The sequence below is a fragment of the Cebidichthys violaceus genome, unplaced genomic scaffold (genome assembly GCF_023349555.1).
Source record: "Cebidichthys violaceus isolate CVI_PGR_0920_01 unplaced genomic scaffold, fCebVio1.0.p SCAF_15, whole genome shotgun sequence".
In the NCBI taxonomy this organism is placed as follows: domain Eukaryota; kingdom Metazoa; phylum Chordata; class Actinopteri; order Perciformes; family Stichaeidae; genus Cebidichthys; species Cebidichthys violaceus.
Genome location: NW_027176318.1, coordinates 4,331,936 through 4,352,799, shown reverse-complemented (window position 1 = coordinate 4,352,799; position 20,864 = coordinate 4,331,936). Strand labels below are relative to the sequence as shown.

Here is a 20,864-nt window from a genome sequence, read left to right as displayed (position 1 = left end):
CTTTAAAAAAAAAAAATGTTCTTAAATATAATATTCATGGTTTTATTTTCGTGTGCTGCCTTTATGTATTTCTGTACTAGGTTTATATAATGACCAAATTGAATGCCAACAGACCACCATCACTGAGTATTTTTCTTAAAAACACACTAACATGGACAGATTATGATACAATTGTCGTGCAAAGGGAAACCCCAAATCACCACAAACAGTGTGGTCCTTTTGTGTCTCTTTGCGGTCATTTTGTCTATGGTTGTCTGTTAGCATTTCTAGTTTGAAACTCAACCAGTCACTTCAAACGGAGGCTCTGGTGCAGTGGCCCCCTGACCCCTTGAGGCCCCTGAGCCTGTGCTCTGTAGGCCTGCAATCCTGCCATCGCCACTAACTTGTTGCTGGTTAGTCATTAAAAACCCTTTTCTAATAGAATTGGGAAATTTGTTCAAATTCAAGAGAAGATCAAGACCTTTATTATATTTCCATTAGATGGAATGGTGCAGCCATAAAAACATGGAGTGTTATTATATACTTCACTGAGTGTTAACATCCTACTCAGGTACATTGTTTCAACAGCTGGGTTTGAAATGATTATTCATGCGTTCATTTCCTCCCATCTTGACCAATCACGATTCTCTTTTAACCGGTCCCAGCGAGACTTCCTTAAATCGCCTACAAGTGGTCCACACCGCTGCTGCCGAGCTTTAGACCTCCTCATGTGTCTTAACGGTTTGATTTCTTTCCGCTGGCTTCCCATCAAAAGTAGAATCCAGTTCAAGATTCTCGTGCTCACTAGACGCCTGCTTACATTAAAGAGCCCGTCATTAGCAGCAGGTCTCTGAGGTCCTCTGATCGGGGTTTATTGGCTGTTCCTCGCTCCAGGCTCAAGACAAAAAGAAGACTGAGCTTTAGAACTCTATCTCTCTCTCTCTCTCTCTGGACTTCAGATCTGTGGACACTTTTAGAAAGCAGCATCAAGACTCATTTGTTTTGAGTTGCTTTTGTTTAGGGTTTTTTCAGTTTTTCAGTCTTCTGTGTTTTTAGCTTGACGTCTGCATTCAGGTCTGTTGTTTAGTTTTGCTCTTGCTGCTGGATAAATTCATTATTATATTAATATTATACAGTTTTACTGAAGAGCTGGAACAATGCCATAAAGAATGATACTGCTAGGGTGGAATACGATGAATTTTCCAACTTGAAAGCTCCTTAAAGGGAAATAAAAGCCGAAATCTGGATGTTCAGTGGATAAATAAATAAATCCAGGGACACTACTCAATAGGTTACACTTCTCAAGACTGATTTTTATTCCGTGGGAAACATTTAGTCTCTTACACATCTAACTTGTTGGTGCAACATGACAGACAGCTACCCAGTACAGCACTGCCTACAGTTAATAAGATATCCATGTTGACGAGCAAAATAATAAACAATGTTAAAAAGATAAATATTAGTTTCAGTTTAAAGCACAACACGCAGTTCTCTTGACTTGCAGCAGTAGAACTGTATTGCATCAGTCTCACATAAATATGCTGAACCTCACACTGGGTCTAGGCAGATACACGCGCGCGCGCGCACACGCGCGCGCACACGCACACGCACACGCACCCCCCCCCCCCCCCCCCCCCCCCCCCCACACACACACACACACACACACACACACACACACACACACACACACACACACACACACACACACACACACACACACACACATTTTTACAGCAGATACATACAGGGTCTATTCTGTCCTCGTGCAGCTCTGGGCTCAGAGCCTGCCTACGCAACCGGAGACAGAGAAAGTGCATTTTTTTTTTTTTTTTAAATCAGTGACACTAAACATCCAGGGCGACAACGACACACAAGATGCATGGCGGGACAGCTATGTGCGAGAGCGCGCACGTGTGTGTGTGTGTGTGTGTGTGTGTGTGTGTGTGTGTGTGTGTGTGTGTGTGTGTGTGTTATTAGGAGCACTGCAGAGGCTAGGTTACAGTTCATGACAATGAAGGAAATGACACAGACAGGAAATGAACACAGAATGTGGCCAAACAGAGACGGCTGTTGACGTTGTTACTGAAGCTGTTTTTTTTGTTTTTTTTAACGACACACGCACACCGACGCCTCGCAGACCTTCCGGTCCTGCACACAGACTGGACTTTGGGGAGCCACCGTGGTCCCCTGGCCCTCACATGGCGACCGAAGCATCCGACTCTTTGGGCCGGTTGCGCACAACGTGCTCCAGCTGTCCGGAGTCCGACACGTCGTAGCTCGTCTTGTACTTAGCCAGGATCTTCATCAGAGGACGCAGCTTCAACCACCACTGCTCCTTGGGGATCCTGTGACTGCAGACAGACGGGCAGATCTCAGCTTTTTTTCACAATAACAGAAATGTTCTAAATCTAATGGTCACTTCTGGTCCCATGTGGCACAAATCTAATGTATTCTAATGAATGAGGAAGAGAAAAATATCAAATTCCCATCTGGACCAGCGTGACTTCAAGATAAAAATACCGGTTTTAGCATTTAGCTTTGGCATCACAGCAGCTTGGGTGAGCTGGCATTAACATGTACCACAACTAGCAAGAAGAAGAAAGAATTGTCAGCGGAAATTAGTGGAGTGTGCCTTTAAGTCCACGTGGCTCCATACGTACACAAAGTCGGTCTCTCCCTTGAGTTGTACAACGGGCTGGAAGACCAGAGCTCTGCGCCGCATCCCCAGCAGGCAGCAGCTGTCCTCGGTGTTAGCAAACACTCGGCCTGCGGGGAAACACCGGAGCAGTCAAGAGGTGGAAACACGGGAAACGTACTTTAGAGGCTTGCAAACGGACAGCAGCACGGAACAGACGTTTGGCAGTGAGTGTGAGGGGTTGTGCGGAGCGGTGGTGGCTTTTCTTTTCTTCTAGCTATTAACACAACAGTTCTGCGTGGATCTACGGGAGGATGGAGATGGGCTGAAAGTCTAAACACAGAAAGCAACTGAGGCGACATAAAGCTTCACAGGTGAACGAGAAAGATGCGGGGCAAAGCAGGAAACGGTGTCCGTTAGTTTCCGGTCTTATAAATTCAGAAGACTTGTGAACTGGAAATAGTGTAGCATGGTGGCTACTGCTAAATTTGTGAGGACACAGACTGGTCACAGCTGTACCCCACAAGTGCCCAGACTGCCTGAGTGGATCTATAAGACTAATGGAAAAGACAAGACAGGGACATGGAGCTAAATATAAAGGAGATGGTCATGGAGCCAGCGGAAAAATAAAGATTTACCTTCATCTTATGTCATCCATGTGTATGGGAAATAGACATAAAAAACAAAGAGGAGTTTTAACTTTAATTGTAACCTTTGTACACATTCTGTGTGCTTTTAAGACAAATTATTGCTCAGAAGTATCACACATCTCTCACAGTTGTTTTCCATCTGTAAGTACATTCAAATCAATTTCTCATCAAGTAGTTATGCTGATGGATTTAAAGGATCAATAAATAATTTCCTCAAAATACATCAGAACATCAGACAGTGACTCCATGACGGATGTGGGTAAAGGTCCGCTTCACAACGGTCACGCCTCTGTAGGGAGGGAGGATCGGCTACCACGGGTCCTTTCACTAACGCTGAGATGGAGTCGACCTTACCATGTCTGAATGTCTCCACCAGCTTTTTGGTGACCCACTGCATCGCCTTGGCGGAGATCTTGGTCCCAAAGTTACGGTCAAACGGAGACGGCGCTCCTCCCTTTCCAAAGAATAAAAATGTTTCACTTTGTTGCATTTTTCTTTTTAACACAAAACATGACGGGTGATACATCTTTCTTTTCATGTTTTAAAGATTGCACATTTACAGTGAAGAAAAAGGAAATGATAAAAATAAGGAATATGCATCTAAGACCAGATTCCAACCCAGAGTCACCAAACTTTTTTAAATATTAAAACATTGTGCTAAGTTTAAAATATACTTTCATTTTTTCTTTCTGTATCCCTTTACTTGCTGCAGGCACAACCCATTTCCCCCTTTGGGACCATCAAAGTTTTGTTTGATCCTGTTTTATCCGCGCTAATCTCAAGGCACTCAAAGCCAAAACACAACAAAGCCCGTCCATGTGAAATGGGGACATGCATATTCATGATACACATATAAAAAATGGTTTGTTAAATCTTCCTAAACCTGGATGAACTGTTACCCCTGACGCTTTAGTCGGTGTGAAAGGGGAACCGGCGTGGCTACCTGCTGCATGTGTCCCAGCACATTCTTCCTGGAGTCGAACACCCCCCTCCCTTCTTCAGAGTACAGCTGGTAGATGAAGTCTGTGGTGTAGTTCTCGTTACAGTTCTCATTCCTACACACAGATGTAGTGAAAGGAAACAGTTAGACGTCTAAGTCCACATGCACCAAGAACACACGCAGCAGCAGTGCACCAATGACTTTTTAAAATGAAAATGGTTGTTACCTGAGGACCAGTCCTCTTTGAATGCTGGTCTTCATTTTCTCAGTCAAATGCTCAACGTTGGCCTGTGGGTACACACAAGAAATGTGAGTGACCAGCAGACGGCATTGTACCGCAGAGGCCGTCCGAATGCCCTCTTGTGGACGAAGTGGGTTGTGGAAATCAAAGAGGAGACTCAAACAGCGGAGGCAGAGATACCTGCAGGTCTCTGATGTCAAAGGGCTCCTCGTATATGTAGGCGGCGTCGGCTCCGGCAGCCAGGCCTCCCACACTGGCCAGGTAGCCGCAGTAGCCTCCCATGGTCTCAATAATGAACACGCGCCTCTTGGTCCCGCTGGCCGACTGCTTGATGCGGTCGCAAGTCTGACACATGTATTTCATGTTTAGCATAACAAAGAGTCAAAAAAAACATGGTCAGGAGTGCGATGATTACAGGTCAAGTAATACATTCCACATGCTGGAGATAAACAGACACTAGTTTCACAGCAGGCATGCTCATTTCTCAATCTGCAACTTGCTACATTTAAACAATTCAGGCAGATTCAGGCTCAAATGTCGCTTTCACCAGTAAAGTGGTGTCCTGCGTCAGGATGAGAGAGCAAATCAAACTTCAGATCTCATTTACAGTTCAAATGTGAAGCACTTGGTTAGAATTATATTTAGAGGGGAAACGAATCTTAGCCCGATGCTGCTAATCAGTTTGATATCAGGTGACTGTGAGGTCAGTAAAAACTCCACACTTACAACAATGTTAAAGGGGCTTTCCAGTGATTTAATGAAAGAATGGTTTAAATCGAGGCAGCAGAGGCAAAGATATTCTGATTTGTAGTCCCTAGTGTGGCTCAAACCTGGATCCTACATTTCCCATAATGCAACTCAATAGCACCTTGCCTTCTAAATGCCAACGTCTCTAGAACGTCACACCTGCAGGTGGTAATGCAGTCTTTCTGTTAGAAGCAACTCACAGGCCGATTTGAACTCCTCATGACGAGTACAACTCAAATTGATGTGTAAAATCGGTGGACTGCCCCTTTAACATTTAGTGTTTGGGTTAAAGTTAATCCTATACGTGTGATGTTAGAACTACAGTCAGGGTTAACTTTTGAGCTGGGATACAAAATAAGGGTTACATCATGTTAACGACTACAGAAATCTATAGAGCTGCGGCAACACTTTACTGCTTTTGGCTGACAGTTTTGTTGAATATAAGCAGTGGACTATTAACTCCACTGGTGCATGATATCATGTGTCATTTTCATCATTGGCATGGGGAACAAAGCGGTCAAAGATGTGCCGGCGGTGGTTTTCGACTGCCTTACCTCCACGATGGCATTGAGGGCTGTGTCTGCCCCGATACTTAGGTCTGTGCCCGGCACATTGTTACTTATGGTGGCGGGCAGCATACACATCGGGATGCAAAAGTCCTCGTGGGTAGAGCGAGCCTCGTACAGCTGCAGCAGACTCTCAAAGGCCTGAAGCAGCAGCATGTGAAAACGTGTTAAAAGCCGCTTGAACGACGGGCCACCGGGAGAGAGAGTGCGCGCGCGCGCGCGCGCGAGAGAGAGAGAGAGAGAGAGAGAGAGAGAGAGAGAGAGAGAGAGAGAGAGAGAGAGAGAGAGAGAGAGAGAATCTCTCTCTCTCTCTCTCTCGCTTTGCTTAGAGGGCTATCCTGCCATTTCCAGCTCTTTCCGTGTGATAGCGGCAATGGCTTCCCTTTTGGCGGAGAGGACGGGAGGACGGAAGTGTGAACAGAGAGACGGAGAAGAAAGGGGAGATGGGAACATGAAGAGAATGAAGGGAGGAATGGGCATTGTCAAAGGGAGGTGGTGGAACGGATAGAGCAGAGGGAAGAAAGGCCGATGAAGATGGCGATGGGACAGAGGTCTGTGAAGTTTGTGAGCCCTGGCAGCTCAGAAGGTTATGCGCAGGCAAGACAAGCGCCGGTCGAGTCTGCATACATAGGAGGATGAAGGAGATGGTGGCAAAGATCCAGGCACTGAGATGTTATTCTCTTTATAGTTGCGCTTAAGTCATGTTTATGTCAATTTGAGTTATCAAGATGCTTTAAACAAAACAACAAGAGCATTCTTTAATGTCGCATTGATACGGAACAAAGTTAGTGTGGCGGCTTCGTTATCATCTCAAGCAGATGCACGCCTTGTTCTACGAGGTGTTAGTTTGTGCTCTGCAGCTATTTGTGTGAGCTAAGTAGACAACATCAAACCTGCATGCTGTTGACCAGTCATCTTGAGGTTAGGACACAAACACACAGACAGGGAGAAGGGCGGGCAGCGCAAACATGGCGGCCGGTCACGACACTCGGGCACCTCACAGCATGCCTCCATGTTGCCACTCACTCACTCACTCACTCACTCACCTGATAGGAAAAGGGGGGGACGCTACTCTGTGACTCGGTTTTACCTTTACCAGTCATGCCTCGCAGCACAGACGCGACTCAATTTATCTCGTCTACCTGAGGTGGTTTTTTTGTGTTTTTTTTGGTTAACAGATGTTCACAAATACTTCACTGACAGGCCGGTAAAACGACTAGAGTGAGCGACTTCTCCCTTTTCTCCCTGTGAGCATAAAGCAAGTTTGACATTCTGGTCGCCAGCCCCATCACTTACAGTGGTGATGGCGTTCAGAGCCGTGTCAGCGCCGATGCTGAGGTCTGAGCCCGGCACATTGTTGGAGACGGTGGCCGGGACCATGACCATCGGCACACAGAACTCGTCATATTTCCCACGCGCCGTTAACAATTCCAGCAGTGACAGGAAGGCCTGCAGGGCAGAGCCAAGGGCTTTAGTGTCTGCGGAAGGGGGGGGGGGGGGGTTTGGATGAAAGGTGCTACTTGCCACAAGGGAGGGGGAGAGACAAAAGTGGGTGGTGCCAAGGGGAGGAGCCAGGTCTATCACAACGGACAGCAGCGAAACAGACAGGTACCACTCAAACATCTCTCTCACTCTCTCACACACACACACACTCTCTCTCTCTCTCTCTCTCTCTCTCTCTCACTCACTCACTCACTCACTCACTCACTCACTCACTCACTCACTCACTCACACACACACTCTCACACACACACACACTCACACACACTCGTACACATGAAACTCATTTACTTGCATAGATCACAGGAAAATAAAGCTGGTGAGCATCTAAACGGGAGTGCGTGAAATGGCTGGAGAAAAAAAAGCAGGTGCTCTGTGTTTCCAATTAAAACCAAATCATCATGTTATTTAATATCGGTTACATCAGTGACCAGCTTTATGCTACAATTCAAAGAAGCACGATTATGCACACCACTATGCAAGGAGCCAGATGGTGGTGCGCTGACATAAAAAGGGAGAAGACTGATGGAGAGGATCAACATCACAGTGTTCACTGTCATATATACTGTACACATGGACATCTGACGATATCATTAGCAACGCTTCAGCGCTTACTTTGTCATCTTTAAGTGTGTGAGCATGCTCGCAATGTTGCTGATTATGAAAGATAGCATTAGCGCTACTAACTTGCATTTTCAAAAAGTTAAGAGGTAAAAAATAAAAGCTTATGGAAAGTATAAATGAGAATGTAGCATCTTCAGCAAAATGTGTTAGCAGAGACAGGAAAAAACAGTTTTAAATGTACCTCAAATCCACCAACAATTAGCAGAGCGTTAATGTTGTGCTCTCGCATCTGCTCGGCAATTTTATCAACGTGCTTTGCAGGAAGTGTTCTGAAGGGAAGGAAAGAACAAACCGTGTTCCTTAATTATGGAGGTAGGAACAGTTTCTGTGCAGTACAGTGTATATATGACTGTGAATGCTGTCCTTTACCTTTTGGTTCCCAACAGAGAGCCACCTTGTCCCGTCCATCCTCCGACATCAGCCCATTTAATCTCCTTAATCTGAGGGGACAAGACAATAAGTGGAATCTTACTCCGTCCTACTTTAAATACTTCCTTCCTTCAGCATTTCCAATCTATGTGCGATTGTCTCATCTCATCTCATCTTCAACCTCTTATCCGGGATCGGGTCGCGGGGGCAACAGCTCCAGCAGGGGACCCCAAACTTCCTGTTCCCGGGCCACATCAGCCAGCTCTGACTGGGGGATCCCGAGGCGCTCCCAGGCCAGTTTGGAGATTTCATATTGTTGTTGGTCTATTTACCACACACCTTAATACACTTAGGACCTCCTGTGTCAGTTACAGTCCTGTATTATTCTGTATTATGTGTCGTTCTGGGGTCTCGGTGCAGAGGATCGTTAGAAGGAGAGTTCATTCCTCCTGGCTACACTCTCTGATATATAACAGAGGAGCTGGAGCAGGGAAAACACAGAGGTGTGTTGCAGAGAGTCCCAGAGCACTGAGGTATAGAAATCCATTACTCCTGCTGGTCTAATCTTCTTGGGGTCAGTTGGCGCAGCCTGATTTCAGCTGGCCAGGCCAGGGCACACACAGGATGTTTAACTAAGCGGTGATATTGGGGACATTTCAATGAAGATAAATGATCAGGTCGTTTGTTAAACGCTGTCCTTTAAAGGAGGATTTATGTTTTTCTTTTAACCGGGAAAAGGTCAGCAGAGGATAAGGGAGAGAAGTGAGAAAGCACTTCTACCAGTTCACGGAGGAGGATAAAAGCAGCGCCTCAAATTACAGTACAGTCTGGCTCTACTTAAAGACTCAAATATCTTTACCTCTCATTCAAAAGTTAAGACTTCCCCTATAGTTAGATCAGGTGAGAATCATACTACTGACTAAACTGTGCTTTACAGTCTGTGTAGTCTGTCGCTCTCTATCAATATATTGTGGCATTGCATCAATTCTGACTGAGCAGGCCAGAGGAGGGAGAGTCGGTGTGGGAAATAGGTTTACAATAATCTGGACAGATTATTCCCTGGCTCTCCCTGATTATTATTCAGTCAGGCAGCTAACAGTGATTGCGTACTTTCTCCGCCAATTCTCTTCGAGTTGTTGATTAAAATATGAAAGTAGTACACACAATATTTCATCATAACATTAAATCTCCTTAATGTGATGACTTCCCTGTGAGATTTTTTAATCAGAAGGAGTGAGATTGCAGAGCGGTGTACGCGGGCAACAGCGCAGCACATGCACCAGTATGTCAGTGATGTAGTACCCACCTGTCCTTTGGAGAATCCCTCAAACCCATCGCTGACGGCAAACATCTTGTGCCCCTCAGAGATGCCCACCCTGACGGCTGAGCGCACGGCGGCATTCATGCCCGCTGAAGGGGCGCCGACGTTCAGCACCGCCACGTTGAAGTTGCTCTGAGGGGCAGAAAACACACAGAGAACAGACATCACATGTGACTTCAACTGTCTAATCATCACACGAAAACAAAGAGAGCATGTTGATCAAGCTCTGCAGAGTGAATCAATAAAAGGTTCCTGCCCTGGTCCCGCCGACACGCTGTGCCTACAGTGGTCGTTATCACAGATTGCAGGGGGGGGGGGGGGCCCAGACCCTGAGGCGAGCTCCACAGCTACACTTCACTGATTTTCGGTCTGAGCTGTCCTCCCCCCTGGCAGGGCTGAGCTAGTCATCCCTTAGCTGGGGAGCCAGGTGTTATTTGATAACACTGCACTACAGACCAACACTGAGCCACCTGGGCCTCATGTGAAGCATGGTACAGCAACTATAGGCTACACAGCTAGAAGAAGGTAAAAACTGGTTGTCATTAGCTGGTCACCGTTATTACCATATGTGATGGATAGCAGCATGACTAGCATTATTAGATGCACCTGTTGTCCGAGAAATGCTCACATTATTTGGCCAAACAGGAATAATCATTACATGATATGGGGTTTTTTTGCAAAGAATACCTCTAAAAATAGCAGCATCATGACTGTAGTAGCTGAGTCATTATTTGTTGGCAGATCCTAAAGACAGAGTTATACAAAATGAAAGTGGCTTGGGGAGGTTGATTCAACTCTCCTAAAAACAACCTGCACTCCAGGCATGGTTTGGGACTGCTACTGTACGTGTGAAATAAAAAATAATAAAACAACAACTCTTGCTCAGTGTGTGTGTGTGTGTGTGTGTGTGTGTGTGTGTGTGTGTGTGTGTGTGTGTGTGTGTGTGTGTGTGTGTATTTTCTGACTTGTGTTAGGGAAACAGAGCTGACAATCCCGTCAAGATTTCGGGAGGTGACTTACAATTGGCAGTTCGGATTCTGGTTTACGATGAGCCAGCAGTTTGTACGTCTTCAGGTTGTTTTCAAAACTCCTGCAGTAAAACATGTGCAACAATATTGTTAAAACAACAGTGTGGGACATTCTCAGCGCCACCTACATGAGCATGGCACAAAACAGGCTGAAATACTGAGGGTTGAAATTTCTGCATGGTTATTTCCAACGAGGGTTGACTGTATCCATGTGTATAAACAACTGACTACTGGTGTTCTAAGTAGCACCATGACACACTTTTCCCCCGTATTACACCTGTCTACAGTAAACAACATCAAACTGATGTCTTGATCTTGAGTGCAGTGGTGGCTTTGGTGTATCAGAGTGGTCCCAGCGGGCCGTCAGTCATACCTGCCCCGGAGCTTAACGGCCTCCTCAAACCGCTTCCCATCCATGGCCCTCTGGACCTCTTGAGTCTGAGGGAAAAGAGAGGAGTACTTTCACTGTCTGAAGTCAGTACTATTTCATACAGAGTACTCTCTGTATGTACAAAAACAGAGGCCATTTGTGTAATTTAAATCAGCTGAGATTAAATATCTGTAGGTATTAATTTCTATCTTAAAGAGAGAGAACACAAGAAAAAATGTCATCATCTGTTCCAGCTCAAAACGGATAACATATGTAAACTTATATTGACCTACATTTCTTGAACTACTTCACAAAATCTGAAAATAGTAGAAAAACCTTCCCTTTAGTTCTTTTAAAATCTGAACATGGTGTGCGAGCACAGCATCAAAGCCTCTTTGTGGGTTGCTATTACATCACCACCCAGCGGGGCAGTCATCACCAACCCTGCCAAATGCTTCAGATAATCATTAACCCGACACAACTGCCTCTCAAACAATAAAACTCTCTTGTGAACATTAGTGCCACTCCAGTCCCAATGGGCTGGCATCATTACTTTAAGCTCCTCCAACCCGTCCCCCTTGACCCGGCCTCTCTGAGTCCGGGCTGAGTCATTTCACAGTGTTTGTGTGTGCTTTGCAGCTTCCCCTCTCTCCACAGCTTCCGTACTTTTGTAAATACGTGCTTGAGTGTGTGTGTGTGTGTGTGTGTGTGTGTGTGTGTGTGTATATTGAATGTGTGGCATGTTTCCAGCGCGGTTTCGGTGCCTACCATCTGTACACACTCCATCAGAGGCAGGCGCACCGATTGGTTACCGCACAGAGAGACCACACAGGCTGGCGTGTTAGCTGTGGTCTCCAGAAGTGCAAGGACGGCCTCCACACCCATCCGACTGGCCTGTGGGAACACACACACACACACACACACACACACACACACACACACACACACACACACACACACACACACACACACACACACACACACACACACACACACACACACACACACACACACACAGGTATCGTCATACCTCCTGTTTCTCCTGTAAACACGTAATGGTTTATTTACCAACACCTTCTTCCCTAAATCCAGTGATTTCCTTTTTTTCACACTGGACACAAAATTCTCCGCCACATCTTTTTCTCCACCTAATTTTTTTTACCCGGTTTGTTGTAAACATGAAGAGACATGTCCCTCGCTGTTTGTCATGCAATGCTACATGTGCTGAGCCATAAATCTGATAATGTGCTTAACCTAAAACCTGGAGCCATTTCTCCTCAGACACACACAGGATTAAACAGGAAATGCTCGAGGCAGCTGAACTGGTCCTACCAAAATACCTCAAATAGAGCATGCAGCAATGTACAATAGCATGTACAATAGGTTAAAAGTGTTGACACTTATATAGAGAATTTATATTAGAAAATAGTACAACTTGTAAAAGGTCGACCATGTAAATTGTTACCAAATAAAGACAGATGAATCCCATCTGACAAATAGTATGGTTCTATAATTTGGGTATAATAAACTAATGATTAGTCTATAAAATATCAGAAGATGACATATTCCCGTTAAAACTTCCCAAAGCCTAAGATGATCTATATAGATAATAGACATTTTATTCCACCAACAGTCCAAAACCCAAATATTATTAAGAATAATAAATTCATAATAATAAATATAATATTCCTGATATTTCAGAAGCTAACCAGCACATGAAAAATGACTAAAATCATGACTGGATGATCATAAAGTGGTGGCCTACCAGGATGCGGTCAAAAGCAGAGGGGGTCCCTCCTCTCTGCACGTGCCCCAGGATTGTCACTCGCGTGTCGAAGCCCAAGCATTTGACGACGAGCTAGGAGTATACAGTGTGCAGGTCTTAGCAAATACTGTGGCAAAATACTTCGAACAAGAAATACTTCTGTAAATTTGACTTGGATGGATGGCCCATGTGAAATGATACAAATGCATCTCATGCATATCAGTAATACGGCTAAATGTGAAATTCTGTATGGAAACAAATGACAAACATTCATAAGTACAGGAACAGGCACTTCACACACTGAAACACAAACACGGTAGAAAAGCTGAAGAGAAGGGGAAACAGCAAAGCACAAGCAAGCCATTCTAATTTTTCAGTCATGTTTGCGGGGGAGCTCTTAGCTTATAACTAAAGATCCCAAATACGGGAGGGTGCTCAATATAATGGGGACACTCAGGTACTGTACAAGAAAACAAAAAATGCTCAAAAATATTTGCCTTCAAACGAAGAACGGTTAGTGCAGGGTGATTATCTCTACGAGCAAATCTACAAAAAATATCAAATGAAAAAGTATTGACTTCACAAATGTGTGAGGTTTAGTGAGGTTATCCGCAGCAGTAGTAGTGTGGTGACAGCCATCTTACCAAACTAGCGGGCGTGTCTGACAGAGCACTCCAGAAACACAGCGACAGAGTCAAAGCCACACCAGGGCAGCAGTACAGTAGTAGAGGTCACACAGGAGGCAGTCCAAGCAGGCACTTGCCACACTTTTTGTTTGTACACACAGCTCTGTACTTACATCCTTGATAGTGTCAGTGGTAATGGGCCTGTTGCTACGATCAATCGCCCCTTCGGCTACAATTATGATATTCAGCCTTTTCATCCCTGCTCGGTTCTACAGGGAGGGGGTGGTGGAGAAACAACATGACAGAAAAACTGAGACTGTGGCTGCGACATGGGCTTTCAGAAGCACGGGGGCCGGACGACGGCGACAGCCGGGGGGGGGGGGAGCCCAGAAGATATTATTCCCTGATGAAAGATTGTCGTGGCAGCTTGTGTTTGCACTTTGTAATCGGCAATATCCTGCAAAGGTTGCTGCTGGCCATCACTGCGTTATTGTAGACTTGGCACGCAGCATCATGATTCTCTCATTAGGAGCAAGATGGATTTTTTTTATCCCCCACTCCCATGAGCAGCCTGTTAGATATTCTGATGCCAATGATCATGGCAGACAAACTGCAAGTAAACCATTATACAGATCATTTAGGCTATTTGTGGATGTCCATCAGGCGGGTTCCGTGCTTCTGGTTTCCCCTTTCTTTGAACTCAGGTACTCACATCCTTGACTATACCAGAAGTTATGGGCTTCCCATGCCTGTCAATGGCTCCCTCTGCAACTATGATTATGTTCAGCCTTGTGCCCCTGGAACGGGTCTGAATCATAGAACATTGGTTTCCAAAACAGAAATAAACACAGTGAGACACCAGACGACTGACACTAAACACTTCCCTTCACATCAGTCTTCTCTGATTAAAAAAAAAGTCAGGATTCACTCCTTGTAGAAGAAAAGACAAATTGTGCAAATTAATATCAGCATCGTCATGGAAAACAAGATAACAAGGGAGCATTATATAGCAATCGACACTGGTAGAAAAAGGTTGTTGGGTTGTCTGGGGAACAAATAAGATTGTGTTACCGCAGACAGTTTTTGACACATCTTGTCCTCCCAGCCGTCCTCTGGAGGCATCTCAGGTATCAAAACCCAGTCTGCACCACAAGCCAGGGCGCTCACCAAGGCCAGGTAGCTAGAGGGAAACACACAGACAGAACACTGTGAATATAAGTAGAGGAGGTAACGCCTCTGCCTCAAGTATTATCTTTTTGTTTATCAAACGCTTTCTTACCCACAATGTCTGCCCATGACCTCCAACACAAATGTTCTCTGGTGACTGAAAGATCAGAACAGAAAAAGATGAATATAACATCACTAGACCAATGTATGTCAAGTAGTGAAATATTATATATTCAAGCTAGGGCAATGGGATGCTCACAGTAGTTACAATATTTAGGACTTTAAATTGGCTCAAACTTATATTTGCTAGATTAGGATGTACTACCAATTACTAAATACAACAAATATAAATAAATAAACAAATGTAGTTGCTCTATCTCCCCCTCACCTCTGTGCAGTTGTCATAATTGCATCCACCACTTCGATGATCCTGTGCAGAGCGGAGTCTGTGCCGATTGTCATGTCGGTCCCACAGAAGTCGTTGTCAATGGAGCCGACCATCCCCACGATGTGCAGGGCCGAATACTTCTGGACGGCATCAGCCTCGATCAAGCCTGAGAGGATCAGGACGTTAGGGTTGAACCGGTGGTGTTTCTACCGTCGTTCAGGTTAAGCCCACAGCTTGTTGTCAAAATATAACGGCGCAATGGGAACTGCTGAGCTTGGGGAAAAACCTAGAGTTATTTAACTCCACTTTAACAAAAATTGAAGGCCTCTTAACAAATGTTAATGAAGAGCAACTGCTAGCTTGAAGAAAGGCCTCACATATTTCGACTTACAGCAGAGCCCGACCTAAGGTGTATAAACAGTTGGAACTTCTTAGAAGATGGCATGAGATGGAGCATTGTGTGCAAATCAAACAAAATTAAGAGGCGGGGTTTCATATAGAAAGCTTTTTTTCACAACAGCCAGAATAAGCCGGAGCAACAGGGTATGAGTGCAAAGCAGAGAGGGGGTTGGTCTTTCTTCGGTACCTTGCTCCACCAACTCCGTCAGCAGGCCGCTCCATTCCTCCCTGAAGAGGTTGGCCCCCGTCAGACTGCCATCTCCACCGATCACGCACAGGTTGGTGATGCCTTGCTGCACCAGGTTGTGGGCGGCCTTCAGGCGTCCCTCGTGGCTGCGGAACTCCTTACAGCGGGCGCTGCCGATAACGGTCCCACCCTAATGACGAGAAACGTGGACATCTCTTCAGCTCCGATACTCTTTGTTCCGTGTACTTGGTGTATCATGGTGCTTGGTGGAACACACACACCGGGGATGTTAGGGGATGACCATAAAACAGCCTTATCTTTTAGCTACATGGCTTGCAATTTCCTCTTGAATAACCTGTTCTCTGTGAGCAAATATTCATTAGCCGTCAAACAAGTCCACATATGAGAGAGCTGCTTCTGGAGCCCGTACAGTAAATGCATTAGATGCGTGGTGATAATTACTCACCACTTGTAGCATGCTGGAGACACTTTCCCATGAGGCTTCCTCTATGTTCTCCCCACCGTCCACCATACCCTGATAACCCTGATAAGAAAAAAAAAGATGAGGCTTCTTAGGAAATAAATACAAGAGATTACCAAACAATAATCCAAACAATTAACAGCTGGAGTGATGTGGAGCTAATGCGACACCATAGAAAAGTACAAATTTGTAATTGGGAAACTGAAGAATTGAATATATGTGGTTTAAAGTGTGTTCGTCACCACACAGAGTACTGTGGTACCTGAGTGGGAGGGGAGTTTCACACATCTGCTAAAGCCTCATGTTAGTTACGTAACAAGACTCTGAGCGAGGGGGTCCATGACATACACAGATGTGCAGGGATCACAGACAGGTTGAGCGAGCAGAGCACAGGCCCTAGCCAAAGCTCCTCTGACATCTGCTGTGTGAAAACAAACTTCCCTGTGGCCACAGATGGAGACCGGGATCCTAGCGTTGTCAACGTGCAACCAAAGTGCAGTCGTCCTGTCGTGAAATGCATTGATCTGAAACACTTGTCACTGCTTCAGATATCGCTGTAAATGAGTTGCTAAAAAATGTATTTTGTCATACCTCTGCTCTGTTTTTTAAAAGTTAAATAATTACACATTTTACTTCATGTGTTATGCATAAACGATATGCAAGAAAACATTTAAAGTGTGTAGGTGATGTTATATTTCCCTACTTGGGGCCCACTTCTATAGCATTCAGTGAACTATGAGCAGGAGCAGAAAGGGCCTTTGACAATGATCATCACAAAGTATGGGCTCACCTCATGAATGAAATAAACTTTTGCTCCCACATATAACCCCATTCGAACCACGGCACGTACGGCAGCATTCATCCCTGAAAAAAAAAAAAATATAGAGTATCAAAAAGTAATCCTAAAAATTAAACAACTTGGTACAACACTGCAGTGATGAGCAGAGTCAAGAGATAAACTGAAAAGAGGGGGGAAAACACAGTCAAACTGTAGCAAATCATTGTAAAATCCTGATTTGCACGGCTGTTTAACAGTTGCTGGATATATATTTCATCTCTGTCACAAAGAACTGCAGCAGTACAACTTTAATTCCTCCTCTCTAAGCATTTATGTGTCTTAAATGTGAAAGACAGTGTGTCAGCGTATTTAAGTGCAGCTAAGCTGTGTTTATACTGTTATCTGTGGCTTGGGCCACATTTTTTTCTCTCTCACTACAGCACAGCACACTGCCATTTTTGGTCAGACTGTTTCCCAGCTCCTCCTACACAGCCTCCCAGTTATTTGTGGTTAACCCAAGTGAACTCTGCAAACCAATAAGACGCTGCTCTGTGACTTGAATGTCAATGACAGGTTAGCTTAAACACTGACAGTGAGAATGCTGGGTAATGCTCTACCCACAGCACAGGAACTTGGCTGACTGTGGGAGGTGTAAACAACAGAAGAAAGGGTTGAGTTCCCTTTTCTCTGCACAAACCAGTGAACGCCGCAGATCTAATGCCAGCCAAGCAGTGCTGTTACTAAGCAACACAAAGGTTTAAGGCCAGTGGAGCAGCGGAGAAGACAGCAATGAAGGTGAAAGGACAGTGAAATGTATATGGTGAATATACTGGGGAGTAAAAACCCTTCAAAAATGTGTTTTCTCCTACATTCCTACTGTCACAGAACCAACAAAGCACCCGTAACAATTAGAAAGGGACCATGCTGTCCAGTGCAACAGCCCATGACCTACTGTCTCATTACATAACTATGTTCAAATGAACAGCCTGGAGGACCGAAAAGGTTTAGAGACTGAGAACCAGACAGAGAAAGAGTGCGAGTGAGATCTGAGATGAAATGTAAAGATTATGCCACCCACCGAAGATCAACTCATTTCTCCTGAGCCAGGGGAGAGCTAGAATGCACAAAACTTGGTTGGCAACTGTTGTAAAGTGCAGAAAACTGCACTGCTGTTCTTGTTGAAGATGAATAAAGTTAAGTGTGGGCTAAATCAACATCTCCAGGTTGACCTCCCTGCAGGCCTTTTTCTTCAAGGACCTTTAGACAGGTCGCAGTAGGCAGAGCACAGGTGTAAATAATAAATGTGTTATGTCTGAATTCCAATTAGCTGCTTTGGTTCGTATTGTGCTTGCTTGGTTCGCGGTCATGACTTACCGGGACACTTGAACAGAACAAAGCCATCGTTATTATCATTAGTAACACCTGTGCTTTTCCTACTATGACACATCAAAATGTCTGCTATGAAAAAGCACTAGAATATCTAGGTAGTCAAAGTGGTTGTACGTCAACTATCCAACATAACAGGTGGTTTTCCATAGTTTAACAGTCACATCAATACAATAATAAGATATGTATTCTTTTTTATTTTAGACAACCCACTTTAAGATTGATTTATGTCGATGTCTTAGGTGTTTAACTACGTTAGATATCTAAAAAGGTCAGCATTCTGAAGGTTTTAATTAAGTTTATTCCATTACATAATCATAGGCATAAGAGGCAGCTCTTATGTAATAACATGTATGCCTTCAAATAAATTCCTATCAGGGCTTGAAGTGAAAAGCAATATTGGTTCTCAAGTTTCAGGAGCAATTTTGTGTTTAATAAACTACCGTTTAACGCCTAAATAATGGCACTTAATGACTATAGAAATGCAGCGCTTTGCATCGTGCTGATAGACGCGTAGCCACTGTCTCAGACACATGAAGAGACGAGCCGGTGAGCACGTGACCAGGGTTTCCTCCATGACGCATGCGCCGTTGGGAGAGACGTAGCAGCGATGAAGGCTATGCAGCTCATCACGTACACAGGATACAGGCATTCCGCCGCTGACCCTCAATGTAGCTGCTAACTAACCACAGACTCAAGTCTCATCTCACTCATAATATACATGTTGACAATGTTATTTTAAGCTTCGACCCCCCTTGTCACATCTCAAACCAACACCACCCGCAATGCAGTGACCGGCACTTTTATGGCGTTCTGCTTCATCCAAGTTTATTAGACTTGAGTTAATATAAATGATGACATTAACTCGTCAGTTATATTGCAATGGTACGTGAATAGTGAAAGACGACACGGCTCGACCTTGACGGCTCTCTTAACTGCCCGCTACCGGTGCTGAGCGACAAACATGCCAAATCCACGGCAGAGGGTGATGCTGTTAGCGAGTTAACGTTAGCCTCCATGGGGTTAGCAGGATGTGTCGTGTTAGCATGCTAACCGGCGGGCTTTCGGAGTGAATGGTCGTTACTATATTTCCGCACTTTACATTTTACATGAAGCAAAGCTTTTTCCTGAAACGCCTCACCGCCTCGCTGACAGTACAGCATCACACAGTTGAATGCGTGTATTTTCGCCCTCTACGGGTCCACACTGACACAATGATGCATATCTGTGTCATTTGAAAGTGTCACTCAACCGTTTACCTTGAGCATCCCCTCCGCTCGTGAGCACCGCGATGGCTTTCCCCGCTCCCGACAGGTTCTCAAAGAATATCTTCTTGCTTTGTGGCTGCGCCATTTTCACAGCGGTTCCGTGTGTATCCCGGTCCGACCGACAGAACAGTGCAACGGGACCGCAACAGTATACAAATGTGCTAAAATGATGAAGGGCAACACTCGTCCGCCCCCTGCCTCTACCTATTGATGCCCGTTGCGCTCTCCTTCTCCCCGTTCCGCATCTATTCGTCGATTTGCATAGGCTGACCGTGGGAAGAGTGATTGACATTGCCGTAAGCCAACCAGATCTCGGTTTAAGAAGCCTTTCTTAGATTTAAAACCAATGGGAGGAAACGTAGATGATATATGGGCGGGACAGAGAGTAGGCGGATGCCAATTTGGATCCCTGTTCTCAGGGATTTTGTTGAGGGGGTAAACACACCTGAACTCCGTTTTTTTCACTCAGTTACTCTTAAGTAGTACAAAATGCGTTTACTGGAAGCAGCCGGAAGCAGGCCACATCACATTGCAAGAACTTAAATGGAACTTTATTATAATGCAGTGTGTACATTATTATCAATTATTTACCCGTTCCTTTTACCAGTAGAGCTGGAGTAGAGTAATTATCACAGCCTGCCATAAACCTTTAACCATTAATCCATGTAATAAGTGTGTAAAGTGTTTATAGTGACCTTTAAAAAGAGTTTTAGTAGTAGTAATAGTAGTAGCAGTAATATTGCTGTTGGTTTTATTAGTGATGTTATAGTTACTCAATATAATTTGCCTTGAACATGTTGACTAGTAGTCATTTTAAAAAGTTTGTTCTACATATCTGTATCTCTGTGTTTCTACTGTGGGATGTTTATTATTTTATCCCTCTTTTATCCCTTTTCTTTTTGCACTGTTTGCTGATGCTGTTGTCCACGAGTATCAGAGGGTGTATCCTCTTCACATATCTTATTCCAGTCTGTAGCATATCACAGATCTTATTTCAGTCTGTAGCATATCACAGATATTAATACAGATATCTGTATTAAATTAAGATGTTGTTTCTCTGTCGCCATCAAGTGGCAGGAAGAACAAATTACAGGCACAAAGTCATTACACTTGGGTGCATCCAACCAAAGGCAAAATGCGCTTGTCTAGATTTAAACTGAAATAGTATCATGGGCACATAAAGACATGACATAGCTTTTTTTTTTTTTACTTATCTATACCGCAAGGAATCTCTGTCTATCTGTATGTCTGTCTGTCTGTACGTCTGTTTGTGAGTATGCAGGTTATCCCTTCACATATCTCGCCAACTATGCATCTGCATTCTAACCATACAGTCTATGGCTGCATTCCAAATCGCACACTTTTTTTTATTTTTACTTTTAGTACATACTGCAGCTACCTTTATGAAGTATATACTACATAGTATGTCAAATCTAGTATGACAAACAT

General features: G+C 44.5%; 1 protein-coding gene across 5 annotated transcripts; it reads right to left on the bottom strand.

The window, feature by feature from the left end:
• Window positions 1–1,760: 1,760 nt before the first annotated feature.
• On the bottom strand, window positions 1,761–19,668 carry pfkpa (phosphofructokinase, platelet a). Of its 5 annotated transcripts, XM_068709645.1 has the most exons (23): window positions 19,407–19,668; window positions 16,774–16,847; window positions 15,969–16,046; window positions 15,503–15,692; window positions 14,917–15,082; window positions 14,641–14,685; window positions 14,433–14,541; window positions 13,535–13,630; window positions 12,736–12,828; window positions 11,739–11,864; window positions 10,974–11,038; window positions 10,593–10,662; window positions 9,558–9,704; window positions 8,252–8,322; window positions 8,064–8,151; window positions 7,055–7,207; window positions 5,747–5,899; window positions 4,626–4,790; window positions 4,431–4,492; window positions 4,208–4,319; window positions 3,619–3,718; window positions 2,640–2,745; window positions 1,761–2,330 (listed from the first exon to the last, which is right to left on the bottom strand). In XM_068709645.1, exons 1-23 carry the CDS (start codon window positions 19,498–19,500, stop codon window positions 2,174–2,176), a joined length of 2,520 nt encoding a protein of 839 aa, XP_068565746.1. In that variant the 5' UTR covers window positions 19,501–19,668; the 3' UTR covers window positions 1,761–2,173. The 5 variants fall into 5 exon arrangements, with proteins under 5 accessions (XP_068565746.1, XP_068565743.1, XP_068565742.1 ...); XM_068709642.1 differs by lacking the exon at window positions 5,747–5,899; XM_068709641.1 differs by lacking the exons at window positions 5,747–5,899; window positions 13,535–13,630 and adding an exon at window positions 14,074–14,169 and having other exon boundaries at window positions 19,407–19,667.
• Between the last annotated feature and the right edge of the window lie 1,196 nt (window positions 19,669–20,864).

What these genes read in the sequence shown, in the direction of transcription:
- pfkpa (XM_068709645.1), bottom strand. Translation starts at nt 19,500, where the DNA reads ATGGCGCAGCCACAAAGCAAGAAGATATTCTTTGAGAACCTGTCGGGA. An exon ending in TCTCCAGCATGCTACAAGTG is followed by an intron (nt 15,693 to 15,968) that starts GTGAGTAATTAT and finishes TCTCGTCATTAG; the next exon opens with GGTGGGACCGTTATCGGCAG. An exon ending in TAATTGTTGGTGGATTTGAG is followed by an intron (nt 7,208 to 8,063) that starts GTACATTTAAAA and finishes TCTGCCCTGCAG; the next exon opens with GCCTTCCTGTCACTGCTGGA.